Genomic DNA, 17,736 nt, shown 5'->3' on the forward strand with positions numbered 1-17,736 from the left:
AATTAAATGGTTTTTTTATTGAATGGAATTTTTTTGTACCACTCAATATTACAAACTGTTTATTTAAAAGGAAAAATCTGTGTTGAATCAGTCACAAATATATCTGCCATTTTTAATCTTGCGAGTGCATTCAATAAGATGTGTGATTTTTAGATCTTGAGTAAAGGGCAAATATTTGTGCATCTGAACAATGTGTTTGTATATCTTTTAAGACATATCTCTCCCCATGTAGTGTTTGGTAAAATTGACAATAAGTAGCTTATATTTTAAGTTGCAGGAAGTTCTTCCCATTACATGTGACTACTGGAAAACGCTATTTAATTTTTTTGGCATGGGCCATATAAATGTCCATAATTGATGCACTAATACCATTTTCACAGTGCCCCATTTAGGTGTAGTATGCACGAGTCCTGTAGGGGGGCGATGACGCTTCATTGGACAATGGCATACAAACTAATGCCAGCCGCCATTTAGCTTGAGGAAAGAAGAAAAGCAATGGCAAAACCAAGAAACCAGAGAGCAGAATCAGCGTCATTTTTAAGCAGACATGTGTAACATGTCAACACAAGAACCAAAATGTAAGCAGTTTTCAATCAATCCTTGAAAACATTTTCAAGCACCCGCACGAACCCTGGAGATGTAGTCAAATGTAAGACTCACGGAGTTGGGCGCGGCGGGCAGGTTTGCCTCGACGTAAGTTTCGTTTTTGGGTTCGACGGCTCGCTCGGCTTCAAGGATCTTTTCGACGGGCATGTCCTCGTTGGCGCAAGCGCCCGATTCCGCGTCGTTGTCATTTTTCTCTTTGGCGCGTTGGCGCTCCTCCTGCACGGCTGCACAGAACAAAACTGGGTCTGGTCACTACTGCTGTTAGACACCCCAAAAAACACACATCCAAAAGTGAATGTTTATATTGTAAAAAAGGTGAAAAATGGGAGATGACTAATATTGTATCTCTATTTTTTTTATAATATTTTGCCCTTATGACAAGAACATGATAATGTACAGTGGTACCTCGGTCCTCAACCATAAAGCGTTCCTGGTTGTTGGTTGAGTACCGAAATGCTTTTCCCCATAGGAAACAATGATACGTTTTTTAATCCGTTCCACCCATAAAAAAAATACCTAAAATATTAAGAAAACGTGTATCTAAACAACATTAAAGACCATAAATGTGTACATGATATACACAGTGGTGTGATGGCATACAGGAATGGGTGTGGGAAGGTTACAGCTTAGGCTTCCTCTTTTCTTTTAATAAGAAACCTCTCCATTGTCAGATGCTTGTTCCTCTTTTGCACTACTTTTTTAAAGTGCGACATGTTCAAAAGCAACGCAAAAGCACAAACTAGGGAAAAAAATCCCTTCGAAAATGACGTACTCCTTCACTCATTGACGGTCCGGATAGAAGTAGCGCTAAAGCTAGGCTAACTCGCGCTGCCGAGTGCATCTCGGCTCCACTCGTTACGCATCAGATCTCATTCGATTCGGCTATTTTTGGTTGGGCACCGAATACTGTGTCGAGCATCGAAACATTTATTGTGCACATTTTCTGCTCGAACACCGATTTGGTTGAGCATTGAGGCGGTTGAGGACCGGGGTAACACTGTATCTCCATTTTTGATATCGTTTTAGTTTTTTGACTCAATACTGAAACATTGGAGATACATGGGAAAAAAAAATCACAAATGGCAATAACATAAAAAAAAATGATAAAAATGGGGTTAATAGAGCTATTTTATGTTAACATAAAATGGCAAAAATTAAAGTGTAAGAAATTACAAAAATCAAAAATACAGGATTTCTTTGAAGCCTTTATGAAAAGGCAAAGAGGAAAACATGACAAAAATATGGAAATGTGGGGAAAAAAAATACAAAAATTCTCTGTAAGGTTAGTATCCAAACCTGTGTCGTCTCCGAGTTTAAAGACTACAGTGGGAGAAAAGAAAAATTGTGAAAGAACTACGATATTGAATATTTGAAAATGTTCGGGAGAAAAAAAAAAAGCCGGCAGCATGTTTTACAAGTCTTTGCAGCTTCTCGGACACAAACGGCCTTGAGTGTATCGAGTATCGCCGAGTATCGCTGAAGCCTGGGGCGCCAGTAAACACGTTCGTCATCAATAATTCCTTAATGTCTGAATTATGCAAACGCCGCCTGGCGGGAACGATACTCCACTTTTCGTGGGTTTTTCCCACAGTCCTCTGTAGACCACATCTGCAATCTTGAATTCACAAATCTATGACTTACTTGATTAAATAAATCCAATACCAGGTCAAAAATGGACCGATCCTTGATTTGCTTTCGTTTTATCCAATTGTTTGGCTTTTTTTGTATGAAACGATAACAAGACTTTAAGATCTTTGTGACACAATGACTTGTAGATGTAGTTTTTACAACTCAATTCTCATTTTGGCTTCGTTAATTGATTTTATGAGAATTATTTAATTTTCAAACTCTTGAAAAATATATTATTTGACATAAAAATTGCTGCGATTCTCGATTTTGCTTTATTCTTTTGTAAAAACAAAAATTTGGGCGGTTCACGGTGTACTGTATGACCCAAATAAATCAAACAAATTTAAAGTGAGTTTATTTTAACAAATTTACTTGAATTGGGTTATTTTTGACCCGATTTTTAGTTATTTAACTTTTTAACATTCCTGTTAAATTTGTCCAAAAATTGTTTCTTTTGAAAGGTAAGACTCTGAAGTTTTGTCCCAAACTAAAATAATTACTGCAAGTGCTACTAATATTCGGACTATAAGCCGCACCTGATTATAAGCCGCACCCAGTACATTTTTAAAAGAAAAAACATTTTGTACATCCCCAAAAAATAAACAAACAAAAAAAAAAACATATTTCGGGTGTTTTAGTACATAACAATTCTTGGGGAAGGGTGAAAAAACTCACGTAATGAATTCGACTATTTTTAAACCAATTGTATTTTTTATATTTTTTATATTTATATATTTATATTGATATTTTTTTGTACAATATTAGAATTTTTTGGGACGAAACAACCCAATTATGTGTAAATTAATTTAAGAAATTGAACTATGAGTTTTACACATTCAAATGAGTGTAACATACAAAAAGTATCCTTTTTTTTCCTTCGAATAAACTCAAGTAATAAATTGGTCTACGCCTGACCCATTTTAAGTTATTTTTATTTAACAAAGGAACCTGTTTCTTTAATTTTAAATATATATATTTTTAAAGGAAAATAACCCAAAATCATGTTAAAAAAACAAACAAAAAAAACGTACTTTTATCCTCTTTATGCTTTTTTCTGTCTTTTTTAAATCATAACAATCAAGAAGCATGGGTCAAACAAACCCAAGTAGTGAATTGGTCCAAGCCTGTCGAATTGGGTTATTTTTTACCTTTCTTAACTAAAAAAAAAAACAACAAATAATTTTGGTTTCTCTTTCCATTACAAGCTAGAAGGATGGGTCTAACGAACACAAGTAATGAATCAGTCCACGCCTGACCCGAATTGGGTTATTTTTGACCCAATTGCTTTTAAAGTGAATGTATGTCTTAATGTATTGCCGTTGGTGTTTTAGTAAGGTTTTATGTTTGACGGACACAGAGTCAAGTTAACCCGATTTAAGCCCCTTTCACCTCCGTGTGACTCACGGAAAGTATTTTGCCCTTGGGCTGACCTCCAACTCCAGACAGTAAATCGTCTTTCCTTCTACAAAAACAGATGTTTGATACACTTTTCCAGGTGTGCGGGAAAATATAGATATAAATACGTTTAAAATAGACACAATTAATTTAATGATAGCTTGGAATTGTTTTTCATCTCTGTGGTTTTTCTCGCAGTGTCTTGGCCAGACCAATCCTGTGACAGGAGAGCTTCGTGTGTGTGAAGTTTTAAGGAGAAAAAAAAAGGGAAAAAAAAGTAACTTCAAAATAAAGTCCTCATGTTCTTGTGTCGCCTTGGAAACGATCGGTATGGCGGGGCTATCCTGCCATATGTAGAAGTAAATGTAGAAATACATAGCTACAATTGTAATACTTTTACAAAGCACTGTAAATAGAATTTATTTATTTTTGTTCTTTATTTTGTCATTTATTCACGTAGTTATTTTCCTCATGTATTTTGTCATCCATTTTTCCGTGTATTTTATCATCTACGTGCTGGGTATTTTGAAATGTATTGATCTGAATTTATATAGCGCTTTTCAAGTCAAGACTTCCCAAAGCGCTTTACAGTGTGCTTCACATTTCCCAATAGCTAACCTGCTTATTAGGGGGTATTAGGGGTTCAGTGTCTTACCCAAGGACACTTCGACATGTAAAACGGAGGAGCCGGGATTCGAACTTGCGATCTCTTGATCCCAAGACGAGCGCTCTACCTCCTGAGACACAGCCGCCCCATAGTACATAGTGTTGTTCTGTATTTTATCATTTATCTGCCATGTATTCTGTTCTGTATTTGTCACAACAAAATGTCATCCAAATAAGGTGGGCGGGTCCAAATTGGCTGAGCTTTTCACCTATTGGTTGATTAGTGACGAGCCAATCAATCAATCAATCAAAAGATGAAAAACTCAGGCGATTGGTCCGCCCCCTTATTTGATTACATGACAAAATATATTTATAAATATATATTTAAAGATATACATGTATGGCTAGCTTCTTCCTGCTTTTAGTGAAACCCACCCCGAGAGGGTCGCTAAGCGAGAATATCGAAGGTTAAATAGAGGTCAAGACGTAGATGACGCGCGTTGCCTGGTATTGGCAGTGCCCGGAGCGCTCGTAGTGCTCGTACACTTCACACTCTGGCACCGTGCGAAAAGTCACACCTCCGCGTCTACGAGCGCACCAACTCGCCACGTTTACAGTTTTCATCTTTCAGCAATTCAGTTCCCAAATTTCCCGGTTCCCACAAACACATCGTGCAATTGTGTTTCTGCAATTTGATCTTTGCTCCGAAGCATTTCCAAGTTTGTAAAAGCTAGCTATGTACGTAACAAGCCAAAGGATGGGGGTTCCCACGCCGCCTATCTCCAACATCTTCCCTCAGGACGGTCTTTTCTCATCAACTTCGTACAGTTTCCGTATCCAGCCAGGCCGAGCTTATTTGGCTTAACAACATTGTTATTATCCCAAAGGCATCGTTACGATCACATTTTATAGTAGAACCGCAAGGAGGTTACTACAACCTTCTTTTATCAACTCTCCAAGAAACAATAAAAATTGATGGGAGATAATGTTGCCTAACGGTTGAAAAACAACCACATTTTTAAAGATCGTGAAAAGATGACTTTTCAGGGCTGAGTCCAGACCAGATAAACTCAACAAGAACTAATTATTTGAGACTAGTTTAGTCTTTTTTTGATTTAGTAATGTCTAAAAAAGACCAGACCAGATTAAGACCAAAATCCATGAACCGAAGGATGTCAGGTGTTGGCTGAAAACATAATACTAGCCCTAGCTCTAGCCTTCGTTTTAGTTCCAACCCTACCCCTAGCTCTAAACAAAGCCCTAGTTCCAACTCTACTTCCAAACCTATGCCTAGCCCCAACCTTATATCCAACTCCAATCCTAGCTCCGACCCCACGCCTAGCACTAGCTCAAGTCCCAGCTCCAACCTTACATCCAAATTTAACCCTAGCCTAGTTCTTACCATAGCTTTATTCCTAGCTCCAACACAAACTCTAACACTAGCTACATCCCAAACCCTAGCTCTAACCTCAACCCTAGCTCAGATCCTACCCCTAGCTCTAACCCAACTTCCCGCCCAACCCCTCGCTCCAAACAAAGCCCTAGTTCCAACTCTTCTTCCAAACCTATGCCTAGCCCCAACCTTATATCCAACTCTAATCCTAGCTCGACCATAACACCAAACGAGCTTTAGCTCCAACCCTACTTCCAACCCTACGGCTAGAACTAGCTCAAGTCTACTTAAAACACTAACCCTAGCCTAGCTCTAACTTTAACCCGAGGTCCAACCCCAACTATAAACTAGCCCTAGCTCAAACCCTACTTCCGACCCCACGCCTAGCACTAGCTCAAGTCCCAGCTCTAACCCTACTTCCAAACCTAACCCTAGCCTAGCTCTTACCATAGCTTTAACCCTAGCTCCAACACAAACTCTAACACTAGCTACATCCCAAACCCTGGCTCTAACCTCAATCCTAGCTCAGATCCTACCCCTAGCTCTAACCCAACTTCCCGCCCAACCCCTAGCTCCAAACAAAGCCCTAGTTCCAACTCTACGTCCAAACCTATGCCTAGCCCGAACCTTATATCCAACTCTAATCCTAGCTCTACCCTAACGCTAGACTAGCTTTAGCTCCAACCCTACTTCCAACCCTCCGCCTAGCACTAGCTCAAGTCTAAGCTCCAACCTTACTTAAAAACCTAACCCTAGCCTAGCTCTAACCATTGCTTTAACCCTAGGTCCAACCCCAACCATAAACTAGCCCTAGCTCCAACCCTACTTCCAAACCAAACCTAACCCTAGCCTAGCTCTTTCCATAGCTTTAACCCTAGCTCCAACACAAACTCTAACACTAGTTACACCCAAAGCCCTAGCTCTAATCTCAACCGTAGCTCCGATCCGGGCCCTAGCTCTAAACATACTTCCAACCATAAGCCAAGCCCTAGTTTCAACTATAAAACTAGCTTCAACCCTAACTAGGACACTAACCCTAGCTCCAACCCTGTATTATGAATTATTTATATATTATTTTTCAGTATGGAACCATAATTTCACCATTTAACCAAATTCCAATTGACAGAAGTGAGCGTAGGTGCGGCAAATCCTTGCCGGTATGTGCCGTACCTTCTCTCTTCATGCCCATGGCCAAGCACTTCTGGTATCGGCAGTACTGGCATCGGTTGCGCTGGCGCTTGTCGATGACACAATCTTTGTTGTCGCGGCACGTGTAGCTCAGATCTTTGCGAACTGTCCGCTTGAAGAAACCTTTGCAGCCCTCGCAGCTGTACACGCCGTAGTGTTTACCTGAAGATGGGAACATACTATTGGGTTACTCTCAGAGTACAAGAAGTCAAAGGAAACTATGATTGGCTACCAATCTTCAGATCAATGACATTTTTAGCTGAATTCTCTAAGGTCAGATAAAGCAGATAGACAAAGGGTGCATCAAATCAGCGTCACTTGAGAGTAAGATTCGGATGACATCTGCAGCTTTTCAATGCAGTGCAGCGACCCCACCTTACAATGTTTTCACATGGCCCCTCTTTAAGGCATTTTTCCGACCAAGCAACAGGTAATGAACATGTTATTTTGCCTGCCTGAATTATGTCTCTAAGAAGCCTGTATGTTATTGGTCGACGTCATATCAGACCCCACCTTATAACATTTTTGCTTGACGGTCCGGGATATGTTTTTTTTCAGCCCCTCTTTACAGCATTTCCCCCACTATACCACACAAAGAACATATTTTTTTGCTTGCCTGTGTCAGAGTTATGTCTCAAAAGATGCATGTCTGTCATTCGTTGACATCATATCATACCCCGCCTTACATTTTCGCTTGACGCTCTGGAATATGATTTTTTTTCAGCCCCTCTTTACAGCATTTCCTTCACTATACCACACAAACAACATATGCTTTTGCTTGCCTGTGTCAGAGTTATGTCTCAAAGATGCCTGTCTGTCATTCGTCGACGTCATATCAGACCCTGCCTTACAACATTTTCGCTTGACGGTCCAAAATAGGATTTATTTTCAGTCCCTCTTTACAGCATTTCTCCCACTATACCACACAAAGAACATATTTTTTGCTTGCCTGTATCAGAGTTATGTCTCAAGAATGCCTGTCTCTCATTCGTTGACATTGTATCAGACCCCGCCTTACAACAATTTCGCTTGACGTTCTGGAATATGATTTTTTTTCAGCCCCTCTTTACAGCATTTCCCCCACTATACCACGCAAACAACATATTTTTTGCTTGCCTGTGTCAGTTACTTCTCAAAGACGCCTAAATGGTCGACGTCATATCAGACCCCGCCTTAAGACAGTTTTGCTTTACGTTCTGGAATAGGATGTTTTCTTTGACCCCTTTTTGAAGCATTTCAAATTAAATATTTTGCAAGCCGGTGTCCACGTTATGTCTCCTGTCATAAATTGACGATTGTGACTGTAATAAAAAAATAAATAGTCGATTAAAGAAAAAAACTAAGGGCATGGATGACAATCCTCGCAAGTGGAAGTTTTGTAATGTTTTCGAAACAAGTTTCGTTTAACCATACGGTATATGCTCTCTACTCTACATCCAGCTGTTACTACACTGGACCAGCTCAAGTCATGTCACAAAAAAATTATACAAGATGTCATTTGTTCACGACATGAGTATTGTTATTTCATCCTGCACACGTATATTACTCATAAGTAGTGCTTACTTTATACTATTTAGTTGGTTTAATGTTATTATCTGAGGTAGCATTATTTAATTAGCATAGGTTTCTTTCCCCCACTGTATGGTAATTCCATGTTTCGACCCCCACCGATTCACGCTGTATCCCGGGGGCTCATCTGTAGTTATTTCTCCAAAGAAGCTAGAGAAGGTTGGCTGGGAATAACGAATCGGCCAACTTCGCCACTTTGAAATCCTTTTTAGGTTGTGGACTCCCACTCGAAAATATTTCAAGTTAACAAAGAGCCGCCAACTTCTTTTCATGCGCTATTTTCTCAAGAGTGGCTCCTCTTTAGCCTACATTCCTCAAAACTTTTCTCCCCGCGGCAGAGTTGCCTACTTTATTTGTAAAGTCGGACACGGGTTCTTTTTCATCAATTATCCAACAAGGGATCCATCAAAGATAATAAAATAAGAAAATGTGTTTTTTCCTGTTGAGTCTCCACAAGGGAGTCCACAAAATAAATGATGGATCTATTGCTGTGAATGACTACCGTAAATTACGGACAACAGAACTCACATGTTTAAAAGCTGCGTGTGCAAATTTAATGGAAGGAACGCAACTTTGTTTTTGTACAAGCCGCACCCGATTTTAAGCCGCGGGATTAAACAGCCATCAAACTGTGACGTCATATTAGGCAGTGATCAGTCAGATAACTGTCAGTCTGATAATTACAGTGGAACCTCGGTTTTCGAACGCCTCTCAGTTCGAACAAATCGGAGTCCGACCAAAAATTTCTAGATATTCTTGCTTCGTTGTTCGGTCAAAAAATCGGAGTTCGAACGCCGGTAATGCCTGAGTGCGTACGCTAGGATGCGATGCTGAGCGGCGTACGGGTGTAGATCGCTCTTTTCGTGACCGACTGTTATCGCGTGCGGACGTGCTTGGTTTTGCTTTCGCTTTTAATATAGGTGTACGAAGTGTTTTAGCCCCTAATTATGCCTCTGAAGAAAGTCAGTGCAAGCAGCAAAGTTGCTACAGGTGAAATAAGAAAAGTAGTGCGTACAACTATTGCATTTAAGAAAGAAATAATAGCAAAACATGAAGGAGGTGGATTGTCTGATCTTGCTAGGGAATACCCCACCTTCCACCTGCGCCTTCTGCTGACCACCACAAAGGTAAGAAATCCTATTCATAATTCTTTTCTTTATCCTTTTTTTATTTTTTACACGTTCATGTTAGCGTAATCTTTCGTACGGAAGATTACGATAACATGAACGTACGATTAGCCTGGGTTAGCATTATGTTTACGTTGAACATTCAGGTAAACATTCAGGGTGTTGGAATGGAGCCCAACTTTCAGGGTGTTGGAACGGAGCCCCCTTTCCAATGAACCGCTCACTACTTGTTGTGGAGACCCGGGTGCTAAATGACTTGTAAACGACCTGATTTTTTTATTTTTACACGTTCATGTTAGCGGAAGTACAATTATCCTGGGTTAGCTTTATGTTTACGTTAAACATTCAAGGTAAACATTCAGGGTGTTGGAACGGATTAAAACGATTTACATTATTTTTAATAGGAAAAATGATTTCGGTGATCGAACAAATCGGTTTTCGAACAGGGGTCTGGAACGGATTACGGTCGAGAACTGAGGTTCCGCTGTACCGCTCCTTAATTTGTAACTAGTGTCGGCATGTATATTTGATCTTTTTATGTAGTTGTTGCAATACTACTCCCTATCACTTAGATATGTCCGCAAGGGATGGGAGCGCTCGAGATCAGTCGCATGGCACAGCAAGTGTTCAGGCAGTGGTGATTGTATGGTCTTCTGAATTTTAGTCAGTACAGTACATTGAGTTTTGCGTATATAAAATTGCACATTTTATAATATTAATTACTGCGCGAGTTGATTGAGATTGACAGCTCAGGACATAGTCCACAAACGAGCGTCTTGATCATGGTACAATGTGTTACTTCTCTGTACTAAACATTTCTCCACTGATTCTGCCAAGATTGTGATCCTAATCGATAACAGCGGGAATCTAATTCATCCATTCTTGCGTGTAACACACTAGATGACCAGACATTTGGCTTCCAAAGGGAGTCATAATTACTCCTGCTGTCTACCCGCGCTTCATTGAATTTATTCAGTTTGACATTAAGAGCACCTGGCAGCAATCACAATGAGTCATCACCTGCCGCGTGACCTCGCGATGCTTTTTTTCGAATTAAACAGTCTGATTCATCTTGAGATACACCATACATTTAAGGAGACTTCTCCTTTCTCCATTTTCTCACATTCATTTTGGGCACCGTGGCTAAAAATAATGCGACAATGAGATAAAATTGAATGCCTTTTCGAATGTCTCGAATGTATCGCGAGTGGCCTAGTGGTTCGATTCCGGTACGCTAATGGCCGCGACCCGAGTTTGATTCCTGTTGTATCCAATGTTCTGCGATTTACGTCAGTGATATTTTCCGACTGCTCAATCATTGCACTAATCTATTCCGTATGAAATGAGCAATGGTTAATCTTTAGTACTTACTGTAGTTTTAATTTCATGTATTTTTAGTCCAGTGTGCCTATATACAAAATATAAATGACAAAAGACTATTTACAACCTGGTTCAGCTTATAGTGCAGAAAATACGGTAAATAATGAGGCGTGTGTTAGTAATGTTGTCGCCACGGCAACCTACCTGAGGACCGGTCTCCGCAGATAGCGCAGATGTGCTTTGTTAGCGATAGGGCGGTGCCCGAGGGTTGAGCGGGCACTTTCATGACGCCGTTCAGGCCCAGCGGGGGCTTAATGTCCTCCGTGCTGCTCACAGAGTTCATCGGTGAGTTCAGCTGAAAAAACAAAAACATAAAAAACGCAAACAACAGGTCACAAATCTTGCTCGGAGAACACAAAAATAGATCGTGCTGATGGCGAAAATATGTTTTGCTAACGATTGGACACCGTTCAATATAAGCATTTGAGGTGAGTTAATTTACAAATATTTGAGCAACACATATAAGATACATCAACTAGTACTTGAGGTAGTACTAGCTACAACCCTAACCTTAACTCCAACCCTAAGCCAAGCTCCAACTCCAAACCCTAGCCTAAGCCTAGCTCTTAACCATAAGCCAAGCTGCATCCCTAACCCAAATTCCTAGTTATGACCCTATCCCTAGCACCAGCCCCTAACACTAGTCTTAACCTAGCTCAGACACAAACCCCAGCTCATACCCTAACCCAAAATCTGACCTTAGCCCTAACCACACCTTGTACCCTAGCTCCTAGCACTAACCCAACATGAACCTGAACCCTAGCGCCAAGCCTAACCATAAAGCTAACTCTAGCTCCAACCCTAACTGTAGCTACAGCTCTAATCCTGACCTGAGCTCTAGCACTACGTCCAACCCTAACTCTAACTAAAAGACCCTGCCAGTCAGTAAAATTCTAGGTGGGCACCCGAAACTTTTGAAATGTCCTTTTTAAAAGACATGTGTGACATCCCGGGAGCTAGACTTGGACCCAGACTAGAAAGTTCGGATCCCGCCCTCGTGAATTTCAACATTTGGCTTTTTGAGACGGTTGAAAAGTTGAAAATGTCCCCCAACGCTCGTTCGCAAATACTTGATGATGACCTTCCAAATAGGACAGCTTCATTAATAATTTCAGGAGACGCAATCTGTCCACGCAATGGCTGCGGCGCCGCCTGACGACGCCAGCTGCTGTGCATACTAAGCTTACTCCAAGCATTTTCTTTTTTTCATTTTCATGCTAACAATGAGTGCATCGGCACAACTAAGTTTTATTGTGGGCAGAAATGCTTTATTTTCGCCTAAAAACTTGGATACGCTGATGCATAATCTGACCACCAAGTATTGCATTTGTAAACTTTATAAACACCATTTAATATTTCAACACCTGATTATTGCCAACAGTCAAATTTTTATCTGAAAATAAGGCACGCATATTGATTGATGATAACAAGCTCCCAAAAATAATTTTTGTTGTTTATTCGATTTCAGTTTTTTGTTAGTAATGTGTTAGTTGATTATTTTGGATCATTATTACGATATTTCCCTTTCAGCTATGATACATATGATAATATCTCATCTCATCTCATCAGCTGCACCGCTTATCCTCAGTAGGGTCGCGGGATATGATAATATATATATATATATATATATATATATATATATATATATATAGATAGATACACATGATAATATATATAGATACATATGACAATATATATAGAAAAATATATAGATACATATGACAATATATATATATATATATATATATATATATATATTATATACAGTATATCCATCCATTATCTGCACCGCTTATCCTCAGTAGGGTCGCGGGGTTGCTGGAGCCCATCCCAGCTATCTTGGGGCAGTGGGCAGGGGGCAGGGGACACCCTGAACAGGTTGCCAGCCAGTAGCGGGGCACACAGAGACAGACAACTCACTCGCTCATTCACACCTAGGGACAATTTGGACCCGCCAATTAACCTGACATGCATGTTTTTGGAATGTAGGAGGACACCGGAGTGCCTGGAGGAAACCCACGCAAGCACAGGGAGAACATGCAAACTCCACACAGGAAGGTTCGATCTCATGACCTCAGAACTGTGCCGCATACGCGCTAACCACTGCGCCGCCGTGCTGCCCTATACGTATATATATATATATATATATATATATATATATATATATATATATATATATATAATACATTTTAAACAAAAAAAACTTTAAAAAAAAAAAGGGATTTTTTTGACATTACATGAGCCTCACCTAAAATAATCTAAATGTTGCAGTTTGGTCACTGCGCTTCTTTACATTCTAATCCTCCTTGAGTTTTGTAGCACTCGATTTCGGTTATACTACACCATACAGCGATATCTTGTGGTCAAACCTGACACACTGTCCCTTTGACAGCTGTTTTACATAAAATCAAGAATATATTCCATTTTATATTAAGCACGGGCCGAGAAGTAGGAACTTCACTCCTCGGAATATCCGTCGGCATGGAACGTACGTGATGTATTTGCCAAATCTTCTGCGCTTCACGTTACGTAACCTCAAACATTATTCCCTGCAGAGTTTGTCTTACGTCCTACATTCCACGTCCTTCACCTTTCTTAGTTACAAGTCTTTCAAACTTTACGCTTACAAAAGTCATCCATACAATATGCACAATGACATCTGAGTGTACACACTAGCTTCATGTTCTGTATGTTGTGCATGTATTCTATTTCCAGTCTGGCATTTCTTTAATCCCACCAGACTTCATTTCTCTTCAGAATTTGAGATTGAGCTGGCTGAAAATAGATTGTGAATGGTTGCTTTTTTCTTTTTCTGGGAGGAATCTTTGATAGAAAGCGTTAGGGGCAAAAGAGCAGACGAGGTGAGTAAGGGAGTGTGCGGGTTCAAGTTTTCCTTGCACTCGTAAGTGCAGAAGGACCGGTTAGGTGTTTTTTTGTGTGCTAATAAGCGAGCACTTGTATGTGCAGAGTTTGTGTTGCAGTTTTTGTGTGCTAGTATGTGCAGAGTGTGTGAATAAGTGCATGTGGGAGCTTGTATGTGCAGCGTGCACAGGTAGGCGTGTGCGCTAAAACACGCGGGCTTGTATGGGCAGAGTGCGGAAATACGTGTCAAGCTGTGCTTGTATGTACAGAGTGCATGCGCGAGCCGTGCAGAGTGAGCGGGTAGGTGTTTGTTTGCGGTAAAACACGTGGGGTTGTATATGCAGCGTGTGCAAATACGTACCCGTCTGCGCTCCTATGTGCAGAGTGCGCAAATAAATACGCGAGTGTTTGTGTGCGCTCAAACGCAGACGCTCTTATGTACAGTGTGTGTTTATATGTGCTTTTATGTGCAAAGTGCACTGGTACATGTTTTTATGCACTTGTATGTGGAGAGTGCAGTAATGTGTTTGCTCAAAAGTGTGTGCTTGTATGCACATACTACATAGTAGTTTGTCTGGACTCGTAGGTGCAGTGTGCGCAGGTACGCATTTGTGCTGCTCATATGTGCAGAGTGAACGAGTATGCGTTTGTGTGCACTTGTATGTGTCGAGTGCTAGGGTATGCGTTTGTGTGTGAGCTCAATCACTTGTGCTCGTATGTGCAAAGTACACAGGTATGTTTTTGTGCACTGCTATTATTTTAATTTATATAGCGCTTTTCAAGTCAAGACTTCCCAAAGCGCTTTACAGCGTGCTTCACATTTCCCAATAGAGCCCTGTAAGGCGCTAACCTTCTTATTGGGGGTATTAGGGGTTCAGTGTCTTACCCAAGGACACTTCGACATGTAACACGGACAAGCCGGGATTCGAACTGGGATCCCCTGATCCCAAGACGAGGCTGAGCCACTGCCGCCCCATTTGTTTTTCAATACAAGATAAAATATCTTAAAATATAACAATGAAATATTTAAAGTAATATGTATATTTTTCAGTGTAATGGCTAAAATATTGCAGCATTTACCAAATTATGATCATTATTATCATTATTTTTTGGGGGGATCGAGCATTAGGGGGCAGAATACCAGGCTTATAAAGCCCTGGAGGAAACACAGGCAGATTAAACAGAAGATTCCTGATTGCATTGCACACCATGTAAACCGAGACTGTCAAAAAAATTGAAACGATTAAATTTACTATACAAAGGGTTAATCATAATTGTACAAATTATTGACTGTTATTATTAAGAAATTATTGCCAAGATTGCTAAAGAACATTTGTCCAGTTGGTGCAACTTTTTTAGTATCTACTACTATTTTTTTCAGTCAAACTACATTAAATTGAAGAAGCATTTCACGCCTGTGCCTTCAATTGAACTAAGACATGCTAAATTCAATGGTAGCCATACATCATCTGATACCTGACTTTAGATTTTGACCCGAACATGGTCAGCCAAGGTTTGACCAAACCAAGGGTCCGGTATCAGACTTTGATCTGGACCAGGTCGGACCGATCAACAATTAGTATGCAATAGAAAACACGTGTTTGAAAAAAAAAAAGAAAATAAATGAAAAGCGTGGTCCCGAGAGTGGAAAAGACAGTTGAGGCCTCCGCTTAAGAGAGGCTTAGCTGCGTTGCGAGCAACGAGCGCAGACTTTGCTCAGAAAGACACTTCAAACGCAAACATCAAATCCGAGCCGAGCGCTCTTCAATACCGACCCGACTCTCTTGTGGAACTACGTTTGCTTTTCAGTTCAAGGGCACCTTTTTTCAACGCTAAGAAAAGTTAGCGTACACAGACGTTCTTGTGGAAAGAGGAAAGTTTTGCTTCGGGTCCGGGAAAACTTCCTGCTTGGTAAAATTGTTCTAATTCACAATGACCTCCAGATACTGCTTCGGGACCAGATCCAGGTCAGATTCCAACCACAGAGTAGACAACTTAACGGCAAAATGGCAACAATTTCTTGGAGCTTATGGTTTACTATCATAAAGTTTAAGGATTCAAAGGAAACCAATGTTTTGGACCCCTCCGTATGGGATTTGAGATTTAGGACTGGGTGAGGTTCAAGCCAAAGAGTGGACAATCCAATGGTAACACTGCAACCAGTTCTTGGAGAACTTGGGGTATACCATGACAAAGTTCAAGTAGAGTAAAGATTCGAAAAGGCAGTATTACTTCACTCAGTATGGATCGCGAGATCGGATTTAGATTCGGTTCAGGCAACAAAGTTGACAGCAAAACAGCAACAAGGAAACCAGTTCTTGTAGTTTGTGATTTACTGTTACAAAATCCAAGTAGATTCAAGATTTGAAGGACACAAAAACTGCAGGAATCAGGACCTAACTCCGTGAGGGATATGAGGTTCAGGACTGAATTCAAGTAAGGTCTTTAGGTCACAGAGTGGACAGAACAGAGGGCAACAAATATAATCAGTTTTTAGAGATTTTGCTTTTTAATTTTGGAAGGTCCAAGTAAAAAATAACGATTTCCCTTTGAGGTAGATAAAAGGTGAGAAGCAAGAGAAGGAAATATTTTTCCAAGGGAGGGAAATGTTATTCAATGGAATATGTCCCAAATGACGCAACAAGTCAACATTCCACCTCAGATTTTTCTTACCATATCTTGCTCCACTCAGAGAAAGGACTTATATTCGATATCTAAATTCTAATATTAACTGTAAATTTATTCAAAATGAGAATAGAGGCAGTTTATTTTATGGACGTCTTAAAGAACTTCTATGATGAGGAATGCGGTTCAAATGAAAACAAAGTAAGAGGAGAAGATCTCAAAGCTCCTGCTGACAAGACTCGACACTTTGGTGGAGGTGTCGATGGATATAAGTTCACCATGTCACCTCACGTTAAACCCCGAATCACCTTTTGGCCTCCAAAGACGAGGCTAGCATGCAGTATTGCAGAACATGACGCAAGATATGGAGTTGAAGTAGACGGGGATTCTTTTTCAGAACAGAAGGTGGGCCGAGTTTTCGGAAAAGAAGAAAAATAACAAACATTTTCAGAATATAAAAAGTCAATAGTAGTTTTTAAAGTAGAAGTTGCGGCTAGTTTGCAGAAGAGAAAAATAAACCACACGTTTTTGGAGTAGAAGGTTTTAGAATAGAAGATGGGCCTGGTTTTAAAAATACTGAGTGATAAAATGACAAAGGCTTCTATTTTAATAGAAAGATACAACTGTACGTTTCAATTTAAAGAACCCAAAACTAGTATTCAAAATACAAGAAAACAACACGATTTCAGAGTAGAAGAAGATGGGTCTAGACTTTCAAAAAGCAGAGAACGACAAAAAGGTTTTCAAAATAGACTAAGGAAGTGTTTGGAGCAGAGAAAGAAGAAAATACAGCAGAGAATAGAAAATGTTTTTAGAATTGACAGAGATGAAGGCAGTTTTCAGAATAGAAAATGACACAGAATTTCGGACTGGAACAATAGGAGGTTAGTTTTTGGAGTAGAAAAGGAGTTTTCGAATAGGAATAACCGCAAATGTTTTGAGAATAGAATAAAACAGTGGTATATTTAAAAATAGAAGATGAGGCTAGTTTTTAGAGTAGAAGATGATGGGCAGATCTTTGGAAATGGCAGGAATGGACTAAAGTTTTCAGAATAGATTAATACAACAGTAGTTTTTGGACTGATTTTCAGTATATTAGAAGACAATGCAAGTTTTATGACTAGAAAAAGACAAGGCTAGTTTTAGGATTAGAAAACGGCGCAGATTTTTGGAATTGGAAAAATGGTTAAACTGTTTTTTAAAGCACAAGTGGGTCTGCATTTTGAAATTGTTCAGAATAGTACAAGACGATGGTTTTCAGAGTAGAAGAAGAATGGCCTAGATGTTAAAATAGTAAGAAACGGAAAGGGTTTTAAGAAAAGAATAACACTTTATATTTCAAATTTCAGAGTATTA

General features: G+C 39.9%; 1 protein-coding gene across 2 annotated transcripts in view; it reads right to left on the minus strand.

The window, feature by feature from the left end:
* rxraa (retinoid X receptor, alpha a) overlaps positions 1-17,736 on the minus strand; it is a 152,870-nt gene that overhangs the window by 20,985 nt on the left and 114,149 nt on the right. Inside the window, exons 4-6 of one of the 2 annotated variants that reach the window (XM_088319934.1) lie at positions 11,038-11,188; positions 6,800-6,979; positions 661-830 (exon numbers count right to left, since the gene is read on the minus strand). In XM_088319934.1, coding sequence (XP_088176060.1) covers positions 661-830; positions 6,800-6,979; positions 11,038-11,188 — 501 coding nt within the window. Of the gene's footprint in view, positions 1-660; positions 846-6,799; positions 6,980-11,037; positions 11,189-17,736 lie in introns of both variants that reach the window. The other variant, XM_088319932.1, reaches the window with a different exon arrangement.

The sequence above is a fragment of the Urocampus carinirostris genome, chromosome 16 (genome assembly GCF_059441175.1).
Source record: "Urocampus carinirostris isolate Australia breed hairy pipefish chromosome 16, RoL_Ucar_1.0, whole genome shotgun sequence".
In the NCBI taxonomy this organism is placed as follows: Eukaryota; Metazoa; Chordata; class Actinopteri; order Syngnathiformes; family Syngnathidae; genus Urocampus; species Urocampus carinirostris.